The sequence below is a fragment of the Nerophis ophidion genome, linkage group LG07 (genome assembly GCF_033978795.1).
Source record: "Nerophis ophidion isolate RoL-2023_Sa linkage group LG07, RoL_Noph_v1.0, whole genome shotgun sequence".
NCBI lineage: Eukaryota > Metazoa > Chordata > Actinopteri > Syngnathiformes > Syngnathidae > Nerophis > Nerophis ophidion.
In genome coordinates this window covers 59,053,453-59,073,388 of record NC_084617.1, presented here as the reverse complement: position 1 = coordinate 59,073,388, position 19,936 = coordinate 59,053,453, and the positions used below count along the sequence as shown (strand labels likewise).

Here is a 19,936-nt window from a genome sequence, read left to right as displayed (position 1 = left end):
GCAGACATTAAAATCTTTTCTTTGTATTTTAAAAATACTTGCCATAGGTTTCAGCGGAAACCCTTTGTTTACTTTTTAAATATCACCTCAAAGCTACGTTTACATCCATTTTGAGAGATGGTCAGAGTTTACTCTGATGTAGTCTGTTGGTTCAGATGAGCTGATTCATTGTCAGCCCTTAAAATTGGTACAGCCACACAATTTTAGCGTCGTAAAAAAAAGAGAAAAACTGTTGAATGTCAATCATTTCTTCAATATTTTTAGGAGAACGTATTTTTGATAGCCTTAAGGCTGGAATATACTCTCAGATCATGTAGTTTGCGTCTTGTTTGATTTATAGTTCTTTGGTGGGCGGTGGTGAAAAACTTGTAATTCTCTTCCAAAACACTAAGGGGCAGTGTGTCCAGAAGGAGCAACTGCAGCTGTTGTTGACTTGATACTGTGTGTTTTCTTCCTGTGAAGACTATACACTGAACCACAACATTAACATTGTTGTCTACACTGGAACTAATCACTCACAATCATCAGTTTACTTTTAATGGACTTTTCACTTATAAATCAGAGGAAAATACTTTCGTGAAGATGGACTGTGCAACTTCTGAACGACACGTGGCAGAGGATGCTATTATTATCTGCAACGCTCATCGGGACATAGGGCAACAGAAAGCTAACATGTAATTGTAAATAAACAAAACTGTTTATTAACCATTGTAAGTTAACGACAGGCTAAGCAGGGGGAGGGGTGACGACAGCGTGGCCTAAGCAAGCTACGCGACGCGAGAGTATACACCAGGCTTCACTTTTGTTCGTAGTCAGTGGCAATACAGAATCCGACATTACAACCCCTGCCAAAAGTCACATAAGGACGTAGTAACTTAAAATGACATATCTGTGCATTTCTAATTAATTATTTTAAAAACTGTTTCATAATAATGTCAAGGCCTTCACATTATCAACAGGCTGCAAAATGAAGCACCAAAACGTGTCTGAATGTTCACAGCTTATTAACCCATAACATCTGTTTTTGCAAGGACAAAAGTCTTTCATGTCCTTAAATGACACAACCTATCACAGATTAGAGCTTCACCTGTTGCAAATCCAGCAATGAACACATTCCAAGTTGTGTATAACAGGAACCTGAGCATACAAGACTATAATGTGAAGTACAAACTAACAACATGCACAAGATTCAACCTCAGACCAAAGTGCTGATCGTCAAGAGCCCAAAGACCAAGTCTGCTGCTGAGTTGGCAGACATATTCAACGTATCAAAACGTTGAGTTGAGAGGATAGGAAAAATATTTGAAGAAACTGGTGTGATTCATGACAAGCCAAGATGAAGCAGACCCCATTAGACAACTGTTCGAAAGGACCATTTGTTACTTTGATGAGCCAGAGTCAGCCCTTTCTTTGCATCTACAAGAACAGTTTTATCAAATGATTTTGTGCACTGGGCTCCATGGCATAATTAGTGCTGACAAATCAACACTAAAAAAGACCAACAAAAATGTGTTGCATCTGTCAAAGCCCATAGCTTATAGAAAGTGTACACAGTGAAAAAGTGGCAAAAGATTGATTTTTATGATGAAAAATCTATTGCACTACATCCTTATCACCACAAAAGTTGTAGAAGACCTTTTGGAATCTGTATAGACTGGGATTTACCCAGAAAGCAGTCAAGTGTGTGGTGGAAAAATCATGGTTTCGGTTTATATCCAGTATTGGTGTGTAAGAGATCTGCAGCGTGGATAGCAACATCAACAACTTGGAGTATCAAGACATTCTTGTTGCCAATTACATGCCAAATCACCTGAAAGAGCAATTTCTTAAGCAAAATAGCGCTCCTTCAAACACTTCAGCCTCCGCATCAAACTTAAAACGGAGATGGTCAAAGTGCATCAAGATTGTCCAGTTTGGTTACCAAACATTAAGTAAAGTTCAAGTTTAAAGTTAAAGTACCAATGATTTGACCCATCCCCTTGATCACCCCCTGGGAGGTGTGGGGTGCCGCACCCGGGAATCATATTTGGTGATTTAACCCCCAATTCCAACCCTTGATGCTGAGTGCCAAGCAGGGAGGTAATGGGTCCCATTTTTTATAGTATTTGGTATGACTCGGCAGGGGTTTGAACTCACAACCTGCCGATCTCAGGGCGGACAATCTAACCACTAAGCCACTGAGGAGGTGTTAACAATGTTGAGCATGTCTGGTGTAAGATGGATGAAGAGACTTGAAAGATGAAACCAAATCATTTTAGTGAACTTTGATAAACTTTCTATGCCATTCCAGATGATTTTAGAAATAAATCATTTGAGTGATTGCCGACACATTTGAATACAGGCCTCCAAGTTTATAAGAGTCATCAACAATATTTATTGTTTTTACCAAAGCACCGGGAGTTAATGATCTGTTATCTAAAAAAGCGATTTTTTTTTAGATATATGTGTGCTAGTTCTAGCTATTAGGCTGTTGTAGTTTTTATTTTCTTATTTCTTTTGATGCGCGGTAGCACTTTGAGGTTGTTTGCTCAATGTAAAGTGTTTTTACAAATAAAATAGATTATTTTTATTTTTTTTGTTATCTGTTATTGTAGCATGTTTAGTTTTTCAAAGTAAAATATCATTCTACTTAACATTATTTTTGTGTATGACAATACGTTTGTCCAAGTACAACCTTAAAACTCAATGAAGGATACAAAACTAATTGTTTGTATGTTGAGCATTCTCGATATGTGTTTACCTCTTATACGAGCCATTTCTGAGTTCAAATGATCAACTAAAAGCCAAGTTATTATTTGTTGTTTCTACAACTTTGATAAGTAACAAGACTTTTGTCAGGGACTGTTTATAATTTGCTGCCTTCTTAGTTTAACCACATCAGTACTTGAACATTCAAATAGCACACCTGCCAATTATAAGCAGATATAAGATTTCTCCCTTTTGGAAGTTATTGGTGGTGTTAAAATCTATCTACTCACCTGGACATGGATGCATTCATTGCTAGTGCTGGATAGGAGTGACGGAATCCCCCTGGAGGAATGGAGTACATGTGCTGGCCCTGCCTGGAAGATAGTGAGAGGGAGAGAGAGTGAGGGAAATGTGAGGTGGATCACACACAGCTCACAGCAAACCCAGCAGAACTAATCCCCTACTCATCAACTCAAATCCCCTGTTTGTGGAAAAGCACCGTGGCAATTGATTCCATGAGTGCTGGAATAATTCATAAATGTTCATTGTTTACTGTGGGTAACTTTGAAATTACCATCATTATTATTTGGTCATGGATAACTCAGAGTCCAAAGCATTGTTGATTAAGCTTAGTGATCCAAAAATGAGCACTTCTTCAAAAATGTTCAGCTTTTAGACATGAAAAGACACTTACTGCGGCATCAGCCAGCCGAGGGGGTGGGCGATGGAACCAACAGCACTTGGAGACAAGGGGTAGTACGGAGAGAGTTCTGATGGATGTGGTGTCCGAGGTATACCTGCAGATGCCACGGACACAAGAAAAAACAAGCGTTAAAAATGCAGTACATGTACATACTGTTTACTCGTAAAGAGAGTTAATTAATGCTAAATTTGTAAACTAACTTAACAGAGACCAATACATGGACACATTTTATTACCAGAATGTCATACATGAACTTTTTAGAATGTTTTAATTGACTGCACGTCATTTATTTGCTCTGAACTCAGTATCAGTTTTATCAAAATTATCGTCTGGGTTTTGAAATTTGCCACCGTGCCCACCAGTCAGCGTCTCCTCACTCAGTTTTGCACTGGCGTATGCATTAACCTGAAGCCTCACGTATTAGGCGTGCTCACACACAAAAAAAACTTTTTTCACAGCAGGTTTATCAAGATTGAACTGAATGTGGAAATGTGCGGCCCATCACACCAACTTCATGCTTCTCGTATGCACATTTGTACATGACTTTGGCGACACACTGGTGGTCGTTTGGGCTTTGCAAACATTTTAATGTAAAATATCGAGACATGGAAACAAAATGTACTTTTTTGCCAAGGCATTTATATTTTATATTCATATTTGTGAGGACGTCTTTTAATTTATCCAGGCAATAATTTTGCCACTAAATGCTGTCACGATGTGTTCCTTTGACTCGAGCATAGCTTGGCTAGTCGGGCTGACAGTTGCAGCCACCGAGGGTTGCGACACATTAATGGCACTAGAGGCGGTGGAAGAATGGCCCGACTTTGTGTCACGTGGCTGCTACCGCAAGTAGGTGTTCCGTGTTCTAATAATTAAATTGCGTAATCAAACAAAATATTTCAAAACAAATATTACATCATTTAGCGGACATGAAGTTACACAAATCACAACCCATTTATCAAGTATTTATTTATTTATATTTATATTGGGGCCAATCAGAGGCACCAACATGTTGCCCCACTTCGAATGTTTTGTGTATCATTTGCATGATTATCTTTTGAAACGGGGTGAGCACTATTTTATCCCTGGTCGCCTCGCCTGTTTTGGCCATGCACATCACCTTCTTCACCTTCTTCCGGATGTAGTCCCATTTACAGTATTTCTTATTTGGTCCTGCGTGCGGTTCTCTGACTCCACAGCAGTGGCAGCCTCACACATTTTATCCCACTCAACCCTCTTTTGTTCGCTGGAAATGCCAGAAAGAATCACCTCCTACTTCTTGGCAGTGAATTCTGATTGGGCAGAGTGTCATCCCAGGCACGTGGCTAATTTAAATAAGATTTGCATATGTAAATGGGGTGTGGCCAGTCACTCAAACATGTGCACTCAATTCCACATTGATTGGGATGTATAAAGGAAATGTGCTTGGATTAATGCATGCGTGCACTTTAATACATCTGAAACTGTTTGTACATTCACCGTTTTCTGTATTACACATACACCATGTTAAAGTATTAAATCGATTCAGCTCTTAATACATCACTGACCGTGAAGAGGGGCCTCGGGTAACCATTCAAGATTAAGGTAAAGGAGCATTTACAGTCAAAATAAATTACGTGATTTAATCCACGCAAACACATGCTTAATGTAATATTTTTTTGTAATTAATCACATGAGGTAACTTGTTATTTTTGAAAGACAAAGACAAGTGAATAAATACAGTACACAACTGTTACCTGCAATAAGAAAATACGTTTTTTAACTAATGACCTGACATAAATGTTTTATTTTAATTTGAATTCAACCATTTTATTAAATTAAATGCATTAATTTAATTTTGAGTGACATTACCTGTCTTTGGGTCGAGTATTTCTGGAGAGAGGTGTGATGGCGGCGTGCCAGGAGAAAAGTGTTCATTGCTGTAGGTGATGAGGGGCGTCAGCGGGTGAACATGGTGGGCATGCTGCACTACAGGAACTTTATTGGACTGTTGATACAAGAAAAAAAATATTTAGGAGAGGATTTCTGACAATCACTACTTCAAAAACAGACATGATATGCTTGTCGGTACTCAATGTTGTGCACAAAACATTGCATCTGTTGGGTTTTGTTTGATAAACATCAAACGAAGAGTTCTTCCTTTGTGAAAGGCATGTGTTCGACTGCTTCTCTCATGCAATCTGGATCAAAACCAAGGAACACTTAAAAAGTTTTTCAGACACATGCCAAGACCATTACATTAATTTAGCTGAGGAAAGAACTGTTTGTGCAGTCCAACTACAAAAACAACAGCACCACTAAGTCCAAACGTCACACCAGTAACCCACAAACAATTGCGCAAAGGTAAACTTCATGCCGGTAAACAACTGGAGACATCCTCTCCGACTCAGTCTGACAGCAGTCAGTTGACAGATATGTGGGAGATTGTCCCGAATGGATGGATTATACTGACACATTCTACTACGACCCATATCTCACAAAAACACTCCAAGTTTAGACAAAAGAAACACTAATGGAGAACACTTAGTCCTGAGAAAAAACCTGCTTTTGCTTGTAGCACTTGCATTGTTTTTTTTCACACAAATATTGCATCATAATGACTAAAGGAGATCTTTTTGACAAGCTCTGACTAGCGTTACCACTCCGATGAGGATGAAGCAAATAACAACAACCAGCGTCTCTATTTTCATTAGGCAGCGCTCAGCCTAGCAGTCATTTCCCTTTGCTGCCTGCTGAATAGAGCACTTGTTGGCTCAACTTGTCACATGGGAGGGTCAAGGGGAGTGGGGGGGAGAAAAGAGTCTTGTTCCTCCAGACTAACCTTTCTTCAACATCCCTCCCCACCCCCCTTCCCAACCTCTCGTTTCTCCAGCGTGGTCTGCAGTGAAACAAGGTTTGCATTGAGCCATTTGTACACTCTCTTGCTTCACTCTGCTTAGAATTGTTCCAAATTTTGGCCATGCTACTTTTTTCTGCTGTTTTTATGGACGGGCCAGCCTTTTCCTCCTTTTAAATCATAAGCAAAGTGGTTTCTGCGATGTCAAAAGCACACTTTGATTCGGCTGATCCCAGATGGAGAAGAAAATATTTACGGGTGTTGAACATGGCTGTATTAAGATCACTTTGCTCAGGGATTTCTGTATTTCCAGAGACATTTAAGGTCAATGTACACGCACTAAAAACACAATGAAACAGAAGCACTGATGAAGATTGAAATCTAAGCCAATTATTTGTAGAACTGCTCAGTTGGAATCCCTGGATCCACATGTCATGTAGATTTGAGTTGTGCTTTGTTGTTTGGTGTAGGATATGTTAGAAATTTATATATTTATATCTATATCGTGATGACTGTTTGAGACCTCCAGACCTGAGTGCCAACACATTTTGGAAAGCAATTCAGTGAGAATTTGAAATGATGTCTGTTAATAATTAATAGCCTGGAATATGCCAAACGTTAGCTCTAAACATAACAAAGTTTGAAGGCACTAATTTCAACTCCAAGCTGTTTTTGAGTTCAGCAGCTTGACAAAATGATAAAACAATTCTGACAGAAATCCACCAATTCATTTATTTTATTCTTTATCTAAGGGTGATCCTTTTTTTCCACAATTCAACAGAATTGGTAAAGAATAAAGAAATGTTCAATCTAAAAATCCAATGACCTCAAAATGGCTCTAAAGTAAAGCGGTCAAAGATAAGTTTCCTGTTATGGCACAATTGTTTTGACACATGATTATTGTGTGTACTGAATGATAATCAATGATAATTTTATTTTGGAAACCCTGGCGGATCGTTTTTTCTTTTCCATCTAAGTTGCTGTGAGTTATCCCCTACCAGAGTTCCGAGCTGCTAGCAACTATGGCGAGCAACAACAAGCGACTTATTTTCTATAGTTGCTTGGAAAGTTTGTGAATCGCGGGTTGCGTTTTTGGGCCTTTTTTTTTTTTTTTTTATATGTGGCTGCCAATTTGGGCTTGCTTTTCTGTCCCCACAATGAAGTAAAAAACATTTGCAACGGTATATATTTTGTCGTTTTCTACACATTTCCTGGTTATCCCGCTCACAGTCGACTTGGCACACTCACACATGTATATATGTTTGTGTATATATATATATATATATATATATATATATATATATATATATATATATATATATATATATACTTATGATTGTATTTATATGTATATACAGTGTGTGTCTACGGTATTAGTATATACAGTATACTATATACACACAAAAAAAAAATATATATATACACTGGATTCATCCCCAGGTGGGAAATACCTTGTGTCTCTGTGTAGGTGTGTGTGTCCGTGTCTGTTTGTGTCCATTTTGTGTTGAGCATAATGTTTATTAAATAAACATTTTCATAAATCAAACTAATTACCCACTCCCATGATAGATGTGCCACGCATTTTAATAGGGTACACCAATGAAAGATAAAATAACTATTTGCAATTAATCACGATTAATTAAGAGGTAACTATGGGCAAAATGTGATTAATCGCGATGAAATATTTTAATCGTTTGGCAGCCTACTCAAACGAATCATGTATAAGTGGCTCTGTGAACTTGCTTTATTTGTGGATATGTTACTACAGCCTGTTACAACTAGACATACTCACACTCATGACCCATAAGCAAAGTGCACTAAAGGAAACCACAGGTAATATGAGCCATGTTTTAAATATAAACTTCTACGTGAAAGGACAGATAACAAGCAACCTGGAACCAGATGGTATCTATACTAACAGGGGGAAAAGCATTCTCTTTTGCCTTACATAGAAGTGCTTGTTGCAAACAAGTCTGGAGTGGTGCTTATCTCTTAAGACAGTAAGTAAAACCAGCCACTACAGATCAGTAACAGTACTGTACTTTATAAAGGAAAAAGGGAAAATACAGTATATCTGTCTCAACCTTAGAGGTTCTGAACAGGAGCGAGGTGGCAGTACCTAGGTTGGCTGTCCAACTTGGAACTGCGCTAAGAAAAGCACAGTCCTTAGTCAATGTGGGTGGAGGGGTGGATTTCATTCAAGCAAACATGTTTTTGGATCCTCCACATCTGAATTGAATTACTAGGCAAACAGCCGATGGGGAAGAGAGCTTAGAACAAACTGAATAACCCCACAGCTTTGTGTGTCTTTATGCTTGGCGATTCTGGGTGGGAGGCTCAGAGGCCTTTCAAAACTCCAGGAAAGACAGGGTGAAAAGAATGCCTGGCATGCTGAGAAATCCAAGCCTTGTTTGTCAACGGCAACAGGAAGCGGACGTGAGAGGGAGACTGAACGTGTCGTATATCTCTAAAACCAACCACTCCAAAAGACAACGTGTGCTTTACGCCTGCTTTACGTCTGGCCATTCCCCCAGAAAAGGTCAATGGCAGCAATATTCTAGGGTTAGAATAATAAAAAGTAGAGTGGCGTCATATTACTGCAGTCGCCAACCCGTGGTGTGAAAATTCCCATTGGTCATTAAATTAATTAATAGGGCATGCAAAATCAGCAGAGCATTTATGTGATGCACTTAAAATTCCCAGAATTTGACTGGATAATAAACACAGTAACAGACGCACCAAATATTTAGCCAATATTGAAAATAAATCCCGGTTGTTTCTCTGCCTAATACAAAACAATAAATTATCCATAGGCTCAAAGAGCTGTTAAATCAGTATTGGTCAAAAGAAAGGAAACATATCACTTGACTTTAAATCAGGCTGAATCATTAACAACTAATTTAACTTCTTAAGCCACTGTCAAGCCTAGAAAACTGACACATTAGAGGAAGAAAAAAACATTTTTTTCAACCATACAATTTTGAATACTACAATTCTAATAATTTTGTGCTTCAGGGGCACCTATGATTACCTCCTTCTTTTGGGACAGTGAGTTTGTTTCCATGCACTAACTTGGTCTATTTTCCTAAATAGTTCCTTTTAATTGTCAAATTTTCACACCTACATGTGGCGTCCCATTGCACACTCTAATGCGGCTATTGGTCATACGACTTGTGCCCCCGTACACTGGGGGGGGCTTTATAGCATGTAATATGTACCTGTAACATTGGCACATTTTACAAATATGTTGGTTTCCAATCACATAATCTACGTGTGTTAGTCCGGTTTCTCAAAAGCCAAACATGATTAGATTAAGGCGTTCCCATGGGTTGTTGGATGGTTCTTTTGTTGGAGACAAACTATTTGAGGAATCACACTAATTTAGTGCATGAAAACATAGTGAGTTGTGCACAGGCAAGGATGGTTTCACTCTATTGTGATGAAACTGAAATCAGAATTGACCTGCATTAGTGAACAAGGCCTTAGACTACTTTCCTTAATATAATATAAGACTAACTCAATTTCAGCATGAACTGATGAAAACTGAAGCAATGGGAGACAAAACGTCTTCTAAGACAAACTGAACAGTGCAGTTGAATGCCTGAGAACATAAGGAAGTGTGTTTAATGTAGATTAGAATCATCATAGGTCCCTATGCTGACAGGTTCAGGTATCGTATTGGCTTTATTATGATTAGCAATTAAAGAAGAAAATTGCATTAATAGTCAGTTATACCTCATTAAGGAGTCACAAATTTCACTAATCCAATATCACAGCCAAGGCTATTGACAAAGAGAGGAGTTGTTATGGACAAATTACTGCAAGTGGCAGAATGACCCCAGTGAGCTCCAAAATCAGCCCTGACATTATTATCAAATCCATGTAAATGACTATGAATCGATGTGTTTTAGAAAACGATGAGCTCGTAATTCATACAGCAACACCAAGGCTCACGGGTCCAACTTATCCTGACTGATGGGATAACAAGTACCCCCTTACTGGATCACCTGGCCCTGCAGCACATTTGATGGATTATTCATTAAGAGGCAGCACAACCTGATATGTGCAGCTTTTGGTGTGTGTGTTGTTTGCCTGGTAGTGTCCGCTATGCTCATAGAAACACTTATTCCCTCCATCCCAGTCCCCCCAACACCATTGTTACTACCAAATGCAATACCAACTGAATACTAAACAAACCTGTCTGTTGAATAATTGAGAATCTCAGGCGGTAGGAGGCTTTGATTAACATACAGGCCCTATGGAGCCAATCTGCACAATGACAGGGATGGTTCCCCTTACATTCGTAATCATCAAATTGTTATGATTTACAGTTTGCAACCCCCTTTTTGCACTTATGTAGGTTAGGAGCAAAAAGTTCTGATGGGGTCGCACAGTGGCACAAATGCTAAGCATGTTTGCCTCACAGCTAATTTCAGTTTACACATTTTTATCCATGTGGGTTTTCTGCAAGTATTCATGTTTCCTCCCAAAAGTCTAAAAACATGCATGTTGGGTTAATTGGTGACTCTAAATTTCCTTTTGGTATGAAGAAGTGTGACTGGTTGTTCGTTTATATGCGCCCTGTGATTGACTGACAACCAGTTCATGGTGTACCCTGCCTCTTACGAAATCCTGTATGGAAAAATTGACGATAAACAATCTTTGAAGAATTCAAAGTCAACTGAGATTGGCTCACCCATAATCTTAACTGGATAAGCGTCAGAAAATGAACAAAAACGTGGTAATCCTTATAGCATGTAAAACCTCAGTGATTTTCCACAGGACTGCAATCTATCTGTGGTGTTGGGTTGCGTAATGGCACAGCAGCACCTGCTGCTCGTTAAAAAGAGCGATTTTTTAAAATGTTGCTAGATTTTTTTAAAGGGACAATCTAGAGCACATTTATTAAACTCAAGACCTGCCACATTATTTTATGTTTTCTGCCACATTATTTAATGGGGTTTGCCACACCGTTCAATGTGGCCAGCCACATCATTCAATGTGGCCCGTTACATCATTCAATGTGGTCTTCCAAGTCATTCAGTATGACCCACCCCATCATTCAATGTGGTCCTCCATGTCATTCAACATGGTTTTCCACATAAGTTGATGTGGTTCGCCACATCGTTCAATGTGGCCCGTTACGTCATTCAATGTGGTCTTCCAAGTCATTCAGTGTGACCCACCCCATCATTCAATGTGGTCCTCCATGTCATTCAACATGGTTTTCCACATAATTTGATGTGGTTTGCCACATTATTTAATTTGGTTCGCCACATCGTTCAATGTGGCCAGCCACATAATTTGATGTGGCCTGTTACGTCATTCAATGTGGTCTTCCAAGTCATTGTGTGACACACCCCATCCTTCAATAGGCATATCTGACATTGAAATGTGAAGCTGAAGGTCATCAACAAGCATATGGCTGGATCCAAAAAGAAGGATTTTTGTTTTGTCAATATTAACAGCAAGTTTACTATCATTTACCCAGCGTGACACTCTCTCCAGGTCCTGATTTAAGTTATTTTGTAGGTCATTTAAGGTAGAGGCAGTGCTGTATATAGAGTGCTGTATATAGTTGTCATCTGCATACATAACCATATTGGTGTTTGTTGTAACACAGGGAAGATCATTAGTAAAAATAATAAAAAGTAAAGGACCTAAGCAGCTTCCTTAAAGGGGAACATTATCACCAGACCTATGTAAGCGTCAATATATACCTTGATGGTGCAGAAAAAAGATAATCTATTATTTTAACCGATTTCCGAACTCTAAATGGTTGAATTTTGGCAAATTAAACGCCTTTCTCTTTATCGCGCTGGAGGCGATGACGTCAGAATGTGACGTCGCCGAGGTAATACACCCGCCATTTTCATTGTCAACACATTGTAAACATTGGGTCTCAGCTCTGTTATTTTCCGTTTTTTTGACTATTTTTTGGAACCTTGGAGACATCATGCCTCGACGGTGTGTTGTCGGAGGGTGTAACAACACTAACAGGGAGGGATTCAAGTTGCACCACTGGCCCGAAGATGCGAAAGTGTCTGCCGCCAGACCCCCATTGAATATGCCAAAGTGTCTCCACATTTTACCGGCGATGCTAAGGCAGACATGGCACAGAGATGTATGGATAACCTGCAAATGCATTTGCAACGATAGTCAACGAACTCACAAAGGTGAGATTTGTTGATGTTGACTGCCAGCTAATCGATGCTAACATGCTATGCTAATCGATGCTAACATGCTATTTACCAGCGGTGCTAAACAGACATGGCACAGAGATGTATGGATAACCTGTAGATGCATTTGCAATTATATTACGTTTCCTTCCACCCACATTTAATGCGAAAAAAACACTTACCAATGGACGGATTTAAGTTGCTCCAATGTCAAAAGATGCGAAAGTCTTGATCGTTTGGTCCGCACATTTTACCAGCGATGCTAACGCAGCTATTCGGCCATGCTATGGCTATGAATAGTGTCAATAGCTATTCGCTCAATAGCTTCAGTTTCTTCTTCAACACTTTCATACTCCAACCATCTGTTTCAATACATGCGTAATCTGTTGAATCGCTTAAGTCGCTGAAATCCGAGTTTGAATCCGAGCTAATGTCACTATATCTTGCTGTGGTATTCCCATTGTTTGTTTACATTGGCAGCACTGTATGACGTCACAGGGAAATGGCCAGTGTCTTCGCAGAGAGCGAAAATAAGGCACTTTAAAGCTTTATTTAGGGATATTCCGAGACCGGTAAAATTTTGAAAAAAACTTCAAAAAATACAACAAGCCACTGGGAACTGATTTTTATTGTTTTTAACCCTTTTGAAATTGTGATAATGTTCCCCTTTAAGGCACACCGCAGTAATTGTACTTGCATTCAGATAGACTACCATTAAAACACACTCTGTGATTTTCCTGATAGATAGCTCAACATCCAAGAAAGTGACCTGCTGTTAACATATATTAATGATGATATAAAGACTTTTAGGTGTTTTTATATATTTATGTTTAAGTATTTGGCAGATGCTTTTATCCAAAGCGACGTACATAAAAAATACATATAAAACAATCACTGTAAACATTATCATTTAAGGGAAGAATGTAATACAAAATATCAATACAAAGTGTCAAGACAGAATAAATTCTCTGCTGCAGCAACAGAGATACAGTCTATAGATCCCTAAGACACTGTATATAGATATCTAATGTATTCATACATTGTTTGTGTAGGATATATGCATGTATATATAACCTAATATTGTTTCTTGAACTTAAAAATAGCTGACAGTTTTTTCCCCCTTCTCTCGGATTATATTCCCAGTTCTGATCTCAGACGTCTGGTCACTTATAGCATATAAGAATATTCTGTTACTGTTAAGCAAACTATGAATAATAAAACACACCAAAACATGTGTCCTTTGTCATGACAAAAAAACGCATGAAAATCAGTGGTATTCAGTGAGGTAAGATGAATTCAATGCACTGACAGTTCATTCCTCCCGCCAAAAGAATTGCACTGAGTGGAGCGGATCACCACTCTAAGATGCACTTGTTTTTTTCAAATGTGTTTATTCTGTAAATGAATGAGTTAAATGTTTAAAATGACTGATAAAAAAGTGCTATTATGAAGTGCAATGTCAGTACAATTTTTTTCCTGCAATTTCAAATGCACTTGTTTTAACGAATAAATACAGTGTTTTAAAAGCATACACAGTCTGTGTAAATATATTAGTCTCCGGTTACAAACCCCGTTTCCATATGAGTTGGGAAATTGTGTTAGATGTAAATATAAACGGAATACAATGATTTGCAAATCATTTTCAACCCATATTCAGTTGAATATGCTACAAAACAACATATTTGATGTTCAAACTGAAAAACGTTTTGTTTTTTTTTCTTTGCAAATAATCATTAACTTTAGAATTTGATGCCAGCAACACGTGACAAAGAAGTTGGGAAAGGTAGCAATAAATACTGATAAAGTTGATGAACTGCTCGTCAAACACTTATATGGAACATCCCACAGGTGTGCAGGCTAATTGGGAACAGTTGGGTGCCATGATTGGGTATAAAAGCAGCTTCCATGAAATGCTAAGTAATTCACAAACAAGGATTGGGTTAGGGTTACCACTTTGTAAGCAAATTGTCGAACAGTTTTAGAACTACATCTCTCAACGAGCTATTGCAAGGAATTTAGGGATTTTACCATCTATGGTCCGTAAAATAAGCAAAAAGTTCAGAGAATTTGGAGAAATCACAGCACGTAAGTGATGATATTACGGACTTTTGATCTCTCAGGCGGTACTGCATCAAAAACCGACATCAGTGTGTAAAAGATATCGCCACGTGGGCTCAGGAACACTTCATAAAACCACTGTCAGTAACTACAGTTGGTTGCTACATCAGCAAGTGCTAGTTAAAACTCTACTATGCAAAGCCAAACCCATTTATCAACAATATCCTAAAATGCCGCCGGCTTGGCTGGGCGCGACCTCATCCAAGATGGACTGATTAACTCGCTGGACTATAAAGACAATATAACATACATCCATAAACGTGGATGCATATGCAAAAGTGCAATATATTTATCTGTACAATAATCTATTTATTTATACCTGGGGATAGGTTGATTTGCAACACTAAATTGACCCTAGTGTGTGGATGTGAGTGTGATTGTTGTCTATCTGTGTTGGACTTGTGAGGAGGTGGCGACTTGTCCAGGGTGTACTCCGCCTTTCGCCCAAAGGCAGCTGAGATCGGCTCCAGCAACCCGAAAAGAGACAAGCGGTAGAAAATGGCTGGATATATCTGCACCTTTTTGCTCTTTTATCCTGCACTACCATGAGCTAATGCAACAAAATTATGTTCTTATCTGTACTGTAAAGTTCAAATTTGAATGACAATAAAAGGAAGTCTAAGTCTATATGAGCAAAAAAATCGGAATTGACCTGCAGAGTGAACAAAGCCTTAGACTACTTTCCTTAATATGATATAAGACTAAAACAATCTCATATTCAACACATGCCAAGTATGCAAATAAGTTTGACTGATGTATCTTCACCCATTCTCAGGTCTCTCGGTCTCCCTTTTCGCTCTGGCAAGTAATCCTTAGACCCCCATTGGTGCCCACCCGTTCCCCTTGCGCTCATTAGCGTGGTCTTTGGGGCCTGGGGAGCCTGCATGCCTGGGGAGACAACCTGCCGCTCCCCGCCCACACCCACTCTCCTCAGCTGGAGTAATGAGCACATAATCACCCTGTCTGCCTGTCAGGAGGTAGACACATATGAGGGCTCTGGATAGTATAAGGACACTTTCTATCCATTGTTTCTGGTCGAAAGGTCACCAGATCAAGCATAGTGACCCAGTCTTTTAATGCTGATACTCACGGCATTTAAATGTTAAAAAAAATGTTAGATTCCCAAAATAGTTAGTGCCTGTTGGCCAAACCCTGTTTGTCTCCGAAACACTTTTTTGGTCTTTTCAGATCATTTAGCTATATGGGCAGAGAAAAAGAACGTTACATCCCAAAAGCTGTCCTTTAACATAGCTTTAACGTTTTAATGTGTGTTTATATGACATCTGCTTTGGGTTTCGTAGTTGTAGTGCTCTACATAAGCATAAAAAAAAAACATATTTTCTTTACAGAGAGCATTATTATTAATTCATGCATTGCATATAAGGGTGTAACGGTACGGCATCGTCAGGGTACAGTGAATACTTTGGTATTAAGGTTACCGTTTTGTTAATTTTCAGTACAGTAAAGGTACAAAATACAAAACCAGTGTTTCCCATACATCCATTTATCCATGTTATTATGTGTATATATTATGTACTATATTATGTAGTGCTGCTGCAGGTAAAATGTTTTTGGAGAAAAAAAATAAATAGAATTAAAAAGTCCAAATTTAAAAAATCTATCTATTATAAATATCCACAGAGGTTGGTGACTAAACGCAAGTAAGTAACAATGCAATTGCTGTTCTGTGTCAATTTTGTTCCGTTAAAATGTCCTTTGTTAAACTTTTGTACAAGTTTAAAACATTCGTAATGCTAAATTTGTTAATGGGCTTATCCACTGTATGTCAGCATTAAGTTAGCGGCATAAGAGACAACATGTATGCAGTTGCATGGCTTTTTACAGTTTATAACAAACTGTTTTGTTGATTTAACATGATTTTATGTGTATAATTATGTACTTTCCTTTGTGTGATTAGTTTTACAGTTTCTTTATTGTGAAGACTATCAATAAACAACCTCAAACCAAAAGTATTTTCATCTCCAATTTCGGGACTGTTCATCACACCCCTGGTTCCGCCCTTAGCGCTACTGAAACCATAAAACAAAAATTAAATTTTTGAATAAAATTATATAAACATATATATATATACAAACCCCGTTTCCATATGATTTGGAAAATTGTGTTAAATGTAAATATAAACGGAATACAAATCCTTTTCAACCTATGTTCAATTGAATGCACTACAAACACAAGATATTTGATGTTCAAACTCATAAACTTTATTTATTTTTTTGCAAATAATATTTAACTGAGAATTTCATGGCTGCAACACATGCCAAAGTAGTTGGGAAAGGGCATGTTCACCACTGTGTTACATCACCTTTTCTTTTAACAAGACTCAATAAACGTTTGGGAACTGAGGAAAATAATTGTTAAAGCTTTGAAAGTGGAATTATTTCCCATTCTTGTTTTATGTAGCGCTTCAGTCGTTCAACAGTCCGTGGTCTCCGCTGTCGTATTTTACGCTTCATAATGCGCCACACATTTTCGATGGGAGACAGGTCTGGACTGCAAGCGGGCCAGGAAAGTACCCGCACTCTTTTTTTACCAAGCCACGCTGTTGTAACACTTCTCTTGCTGAAATAAGCATGGGCGTCCATGATAACGTTGCTTATAAAAAAATTGTGAAAAACTGCATTCATTATTCGGTATTCGGCCTTCGGCCAAGCGTTTAAGTTTTATTTGGCTCCGGCTTCGGCCACAAATTTTCATTTCGTTGCATCCCTACTTTCCACTTTGCATCAGTCCATCTTAGGTGATTATATATATATATATATATATATATATATATATATATATATATATATATATATATATATATATATATATATATATATATACACATACATACATGTATATATGTATATATGTGTATATAAATCGATTCGCTAATATAGATAGGGTGTGGGAAAAAATCAATTCAAATACAAATCGAATCGTTTACGTTGTGCTGTGTAGTGCAAACCACTACACAGCAATACCATAACAATGCAATCCAATTCCAAAACCAAACCTGACCCAGCAACAATCGAAAAAAATCGATATATTATCGAATCGTGACCCCAAGAATCGATATTGAATCGAATTGTGGGACACCCAAAGATTCACAGCCCTAATATATATATATATATATATATATATATGTATATATATATATATACATATATATATATATATATATATATAATATGTGTGTGTGTACTAGATTATAATTTACAACCTTTCCATTGTAGGAAAGTGAAACAATCCAAGTAAGTACGAACACCATTGCAAGCCATGAGTCCCGCTATTCAAAAGCTGGCCTACACGCTTGTAGAAAGCACTGCACGCTCCCACGCCTCGTCATTTTATGGCCACTTTAATACACACTCTCCAGGCCTGTGAAAGTGCCCTGCACGCCTGGCCCTCAGCTCCCGGCTCCCTTTTTCTGGGCCCAGAGAGGCTTTAAATACTTATCTACGGCCGTTATTGTTGTTTATAGTGCACACTAAAGTGACAACAAACCAAAGGATGACACTTCCAGTCTTTTTTTATCTGACTAAACAAAATATGTGACAAAGTATTTAAAGGTATTTAATTTAAAAAATATTACTTTTCTTTATCTTACCAGAAACATTTTAAATGGGTTGGCAACTTGCTCAAAGTAAATGTTTTACCTGATGCAATGGCCGCCATGCAGTATTTAAACCTGTGACCACTAATCACTCCAAACACCACCCCTGCACTGTAGCCTTGTTCCTTTTTTTGGGTGCATGTGCATTTCCTGACAATAACGAACACTAGCGCCCTCTAAGAATCTACCTAACCGTGACATACAGCAGCTTTATTTACAATGATCAGTAATTTGGGTCATCAGTTTTCTACATGCTGTTTTCTAACAAGGAGCTGAATGCTAAATCACACAGTTATTTTGCATTTCCTCAAATTCAAACTACACTTACATGTAGTTTCATTAAATATAGCAGAAGCTATTTGACTTAATAAATGTTGGCACTTTGGTTCACTGCTTGCGATTAAGGTGTATACAACTAGTCAAGGAATAAAAAAGCAATTTACTATTTGAAAGTATTGTGTTTATTTAGGATAACTTAGGAAAAGTCCAACAGTATTTGTTAAATTTGTGATACTTTGTTTGCTGCAAATGCATTTTTTGCTGACAGGCAAAATAAAGAGACATTTTTAAAGGGAAAAAAAGTTGTTCTCTTAATAGTTTTGTTACCTGTATTGCACCCTTAACTGTTTATATTGTGTAAATAAGTTGTCTGTGTAATGTTAGTGTACATACAGTGAGCTAATGTAACGTTTTTAATAGATGTTGATAAAGTATTATTTTCATCTCACTGTGGCATGCAAACAATACCAGCAATGTTCAACATGTAGTGAGATATGGTATGAAGTTTATTTTTGGCCCTGTCTTCAAGATATATATTTCAACAGGGGTGGGGTTTGTTTGCATCTAATAGGACAACCTCCCAAAGCATACGTAGAAAGGGGTTTAAAAATGTGACAGTGGAGCAAAATTTACACTAAGCATATGCAATATATATGATATATTCTAGACTGCAAGGCAATGTGTTAAATATAGATTAGATGTATCATAGTTCCCTTTTTAATATTCAAATTCTAATGAACCAGAAAATGTATTTGTCAATTTGGACTGCTACTAACGACTATTTACAACTAATTCATCTATCTTAACAATTAGGCGATTAATCGAATTATACAGTGTTCACTAATACCGGGTCTGTAATTTTGCCACCGGCTTTTAAAATTTCACTTGAGAAATTTTACGGCATGTGCGAGCTAACAATAAAAACAATAAAGATGACTACTTCATTCAAAAACATGTATTTATACTGTAACTGTCAATTTCATAAACTGCTACAAATATAAGACATGTGTCCGTTTGTCCAAGGACAGGCAGAGTGCTGATAAAAAACAATGTATAATTTTAATGTAAAAAAAATAAGAAAAAGAACAGGCCAAATAGTAGCAATAAAACCAAACAATAAAACAATGTAAAAGCTATCTAGCATTCTAAAAAATATAATTGCATTTTGTGATAATGATGTGTTTAGAAACCTTTGTACAGGTTTATATACAGACAAAGTTTAGCTGGTAAGTTTTGGATACAATGATAGTTAAAAGCTGTGCTTCACACAACGCTTGTCTCTTCTCCAGATGCACAGTCTGACATGCCTCTGCTTTTAATGCGCCCGTATCACAGATGTACTGGCTTTAAAGGTAAGATATTCTTTGCAAATTTAGCAAGATATGTATGTTTTTTGGTGTGTTTAGATTGAAATGTCCTGATACTTTCTGTGTTTTGACTTGCAATGTTGTTGCCAGTGGCCACAACCACAACTGGTTGTGCTGACTCACGCATATTCGTTTTCATCCAGGAAAACA

General features: G+C 37.8%; 1 protein-coding gene and 1 long non-coding RNA gene across 7 annotated transcripts in view; one reads left to right on the top strand and one right to left on the bottom strand.

Moving 5' to 3' along the window:
* Nucleotides 1-19,772, top strand: part of LOC133556625 (uncharacterized) — a 47,597-nt gene extending 27,825 nt beyond the window's left edge. Inside the window, exon 4 of the long non-coding RNA XR_009807561.1 lies at nucleotides 19,709-19,772. This is a non-coding gene — a long non-coding RNA (uncharacterized LOC133556625). The remainder of the gene's footprint in view (nucleotides 1-19,708) is intronic.
* Nucleotides 1-19,936, bottom strand: part of tcf7l1b (transcription factor 7 like 1b) — a 68,006-nt gene that overhangs the window by 5,222 nt on the left and 42,848 nt on the right. For all 6 annotated transcript variants that reach the window (XM_061906732.1, XM_061906734.1, XM_061906737.1 and 3 more), the window contains 3 exons: nucleotides 5,243-5,378; nucleotides 3,383-3,485; nucleotides 2,979-3,062 (listed from right to left, as the gene is read on the bottom strand). In XM_061906732.1, the coding sequence (XP_061762716.1) occupies nucleotides 2,979-3,062; nucleotides 3,383-3,485; nucleotides 5,243-5,378 (323 nt within the window). The remainder of the gene's footprint in view (nucleotides 1-2,978; nucleotides 3,063-3,382; nucleotides 3,486-5,242; nucleotides 5,379-19,936) is intronic.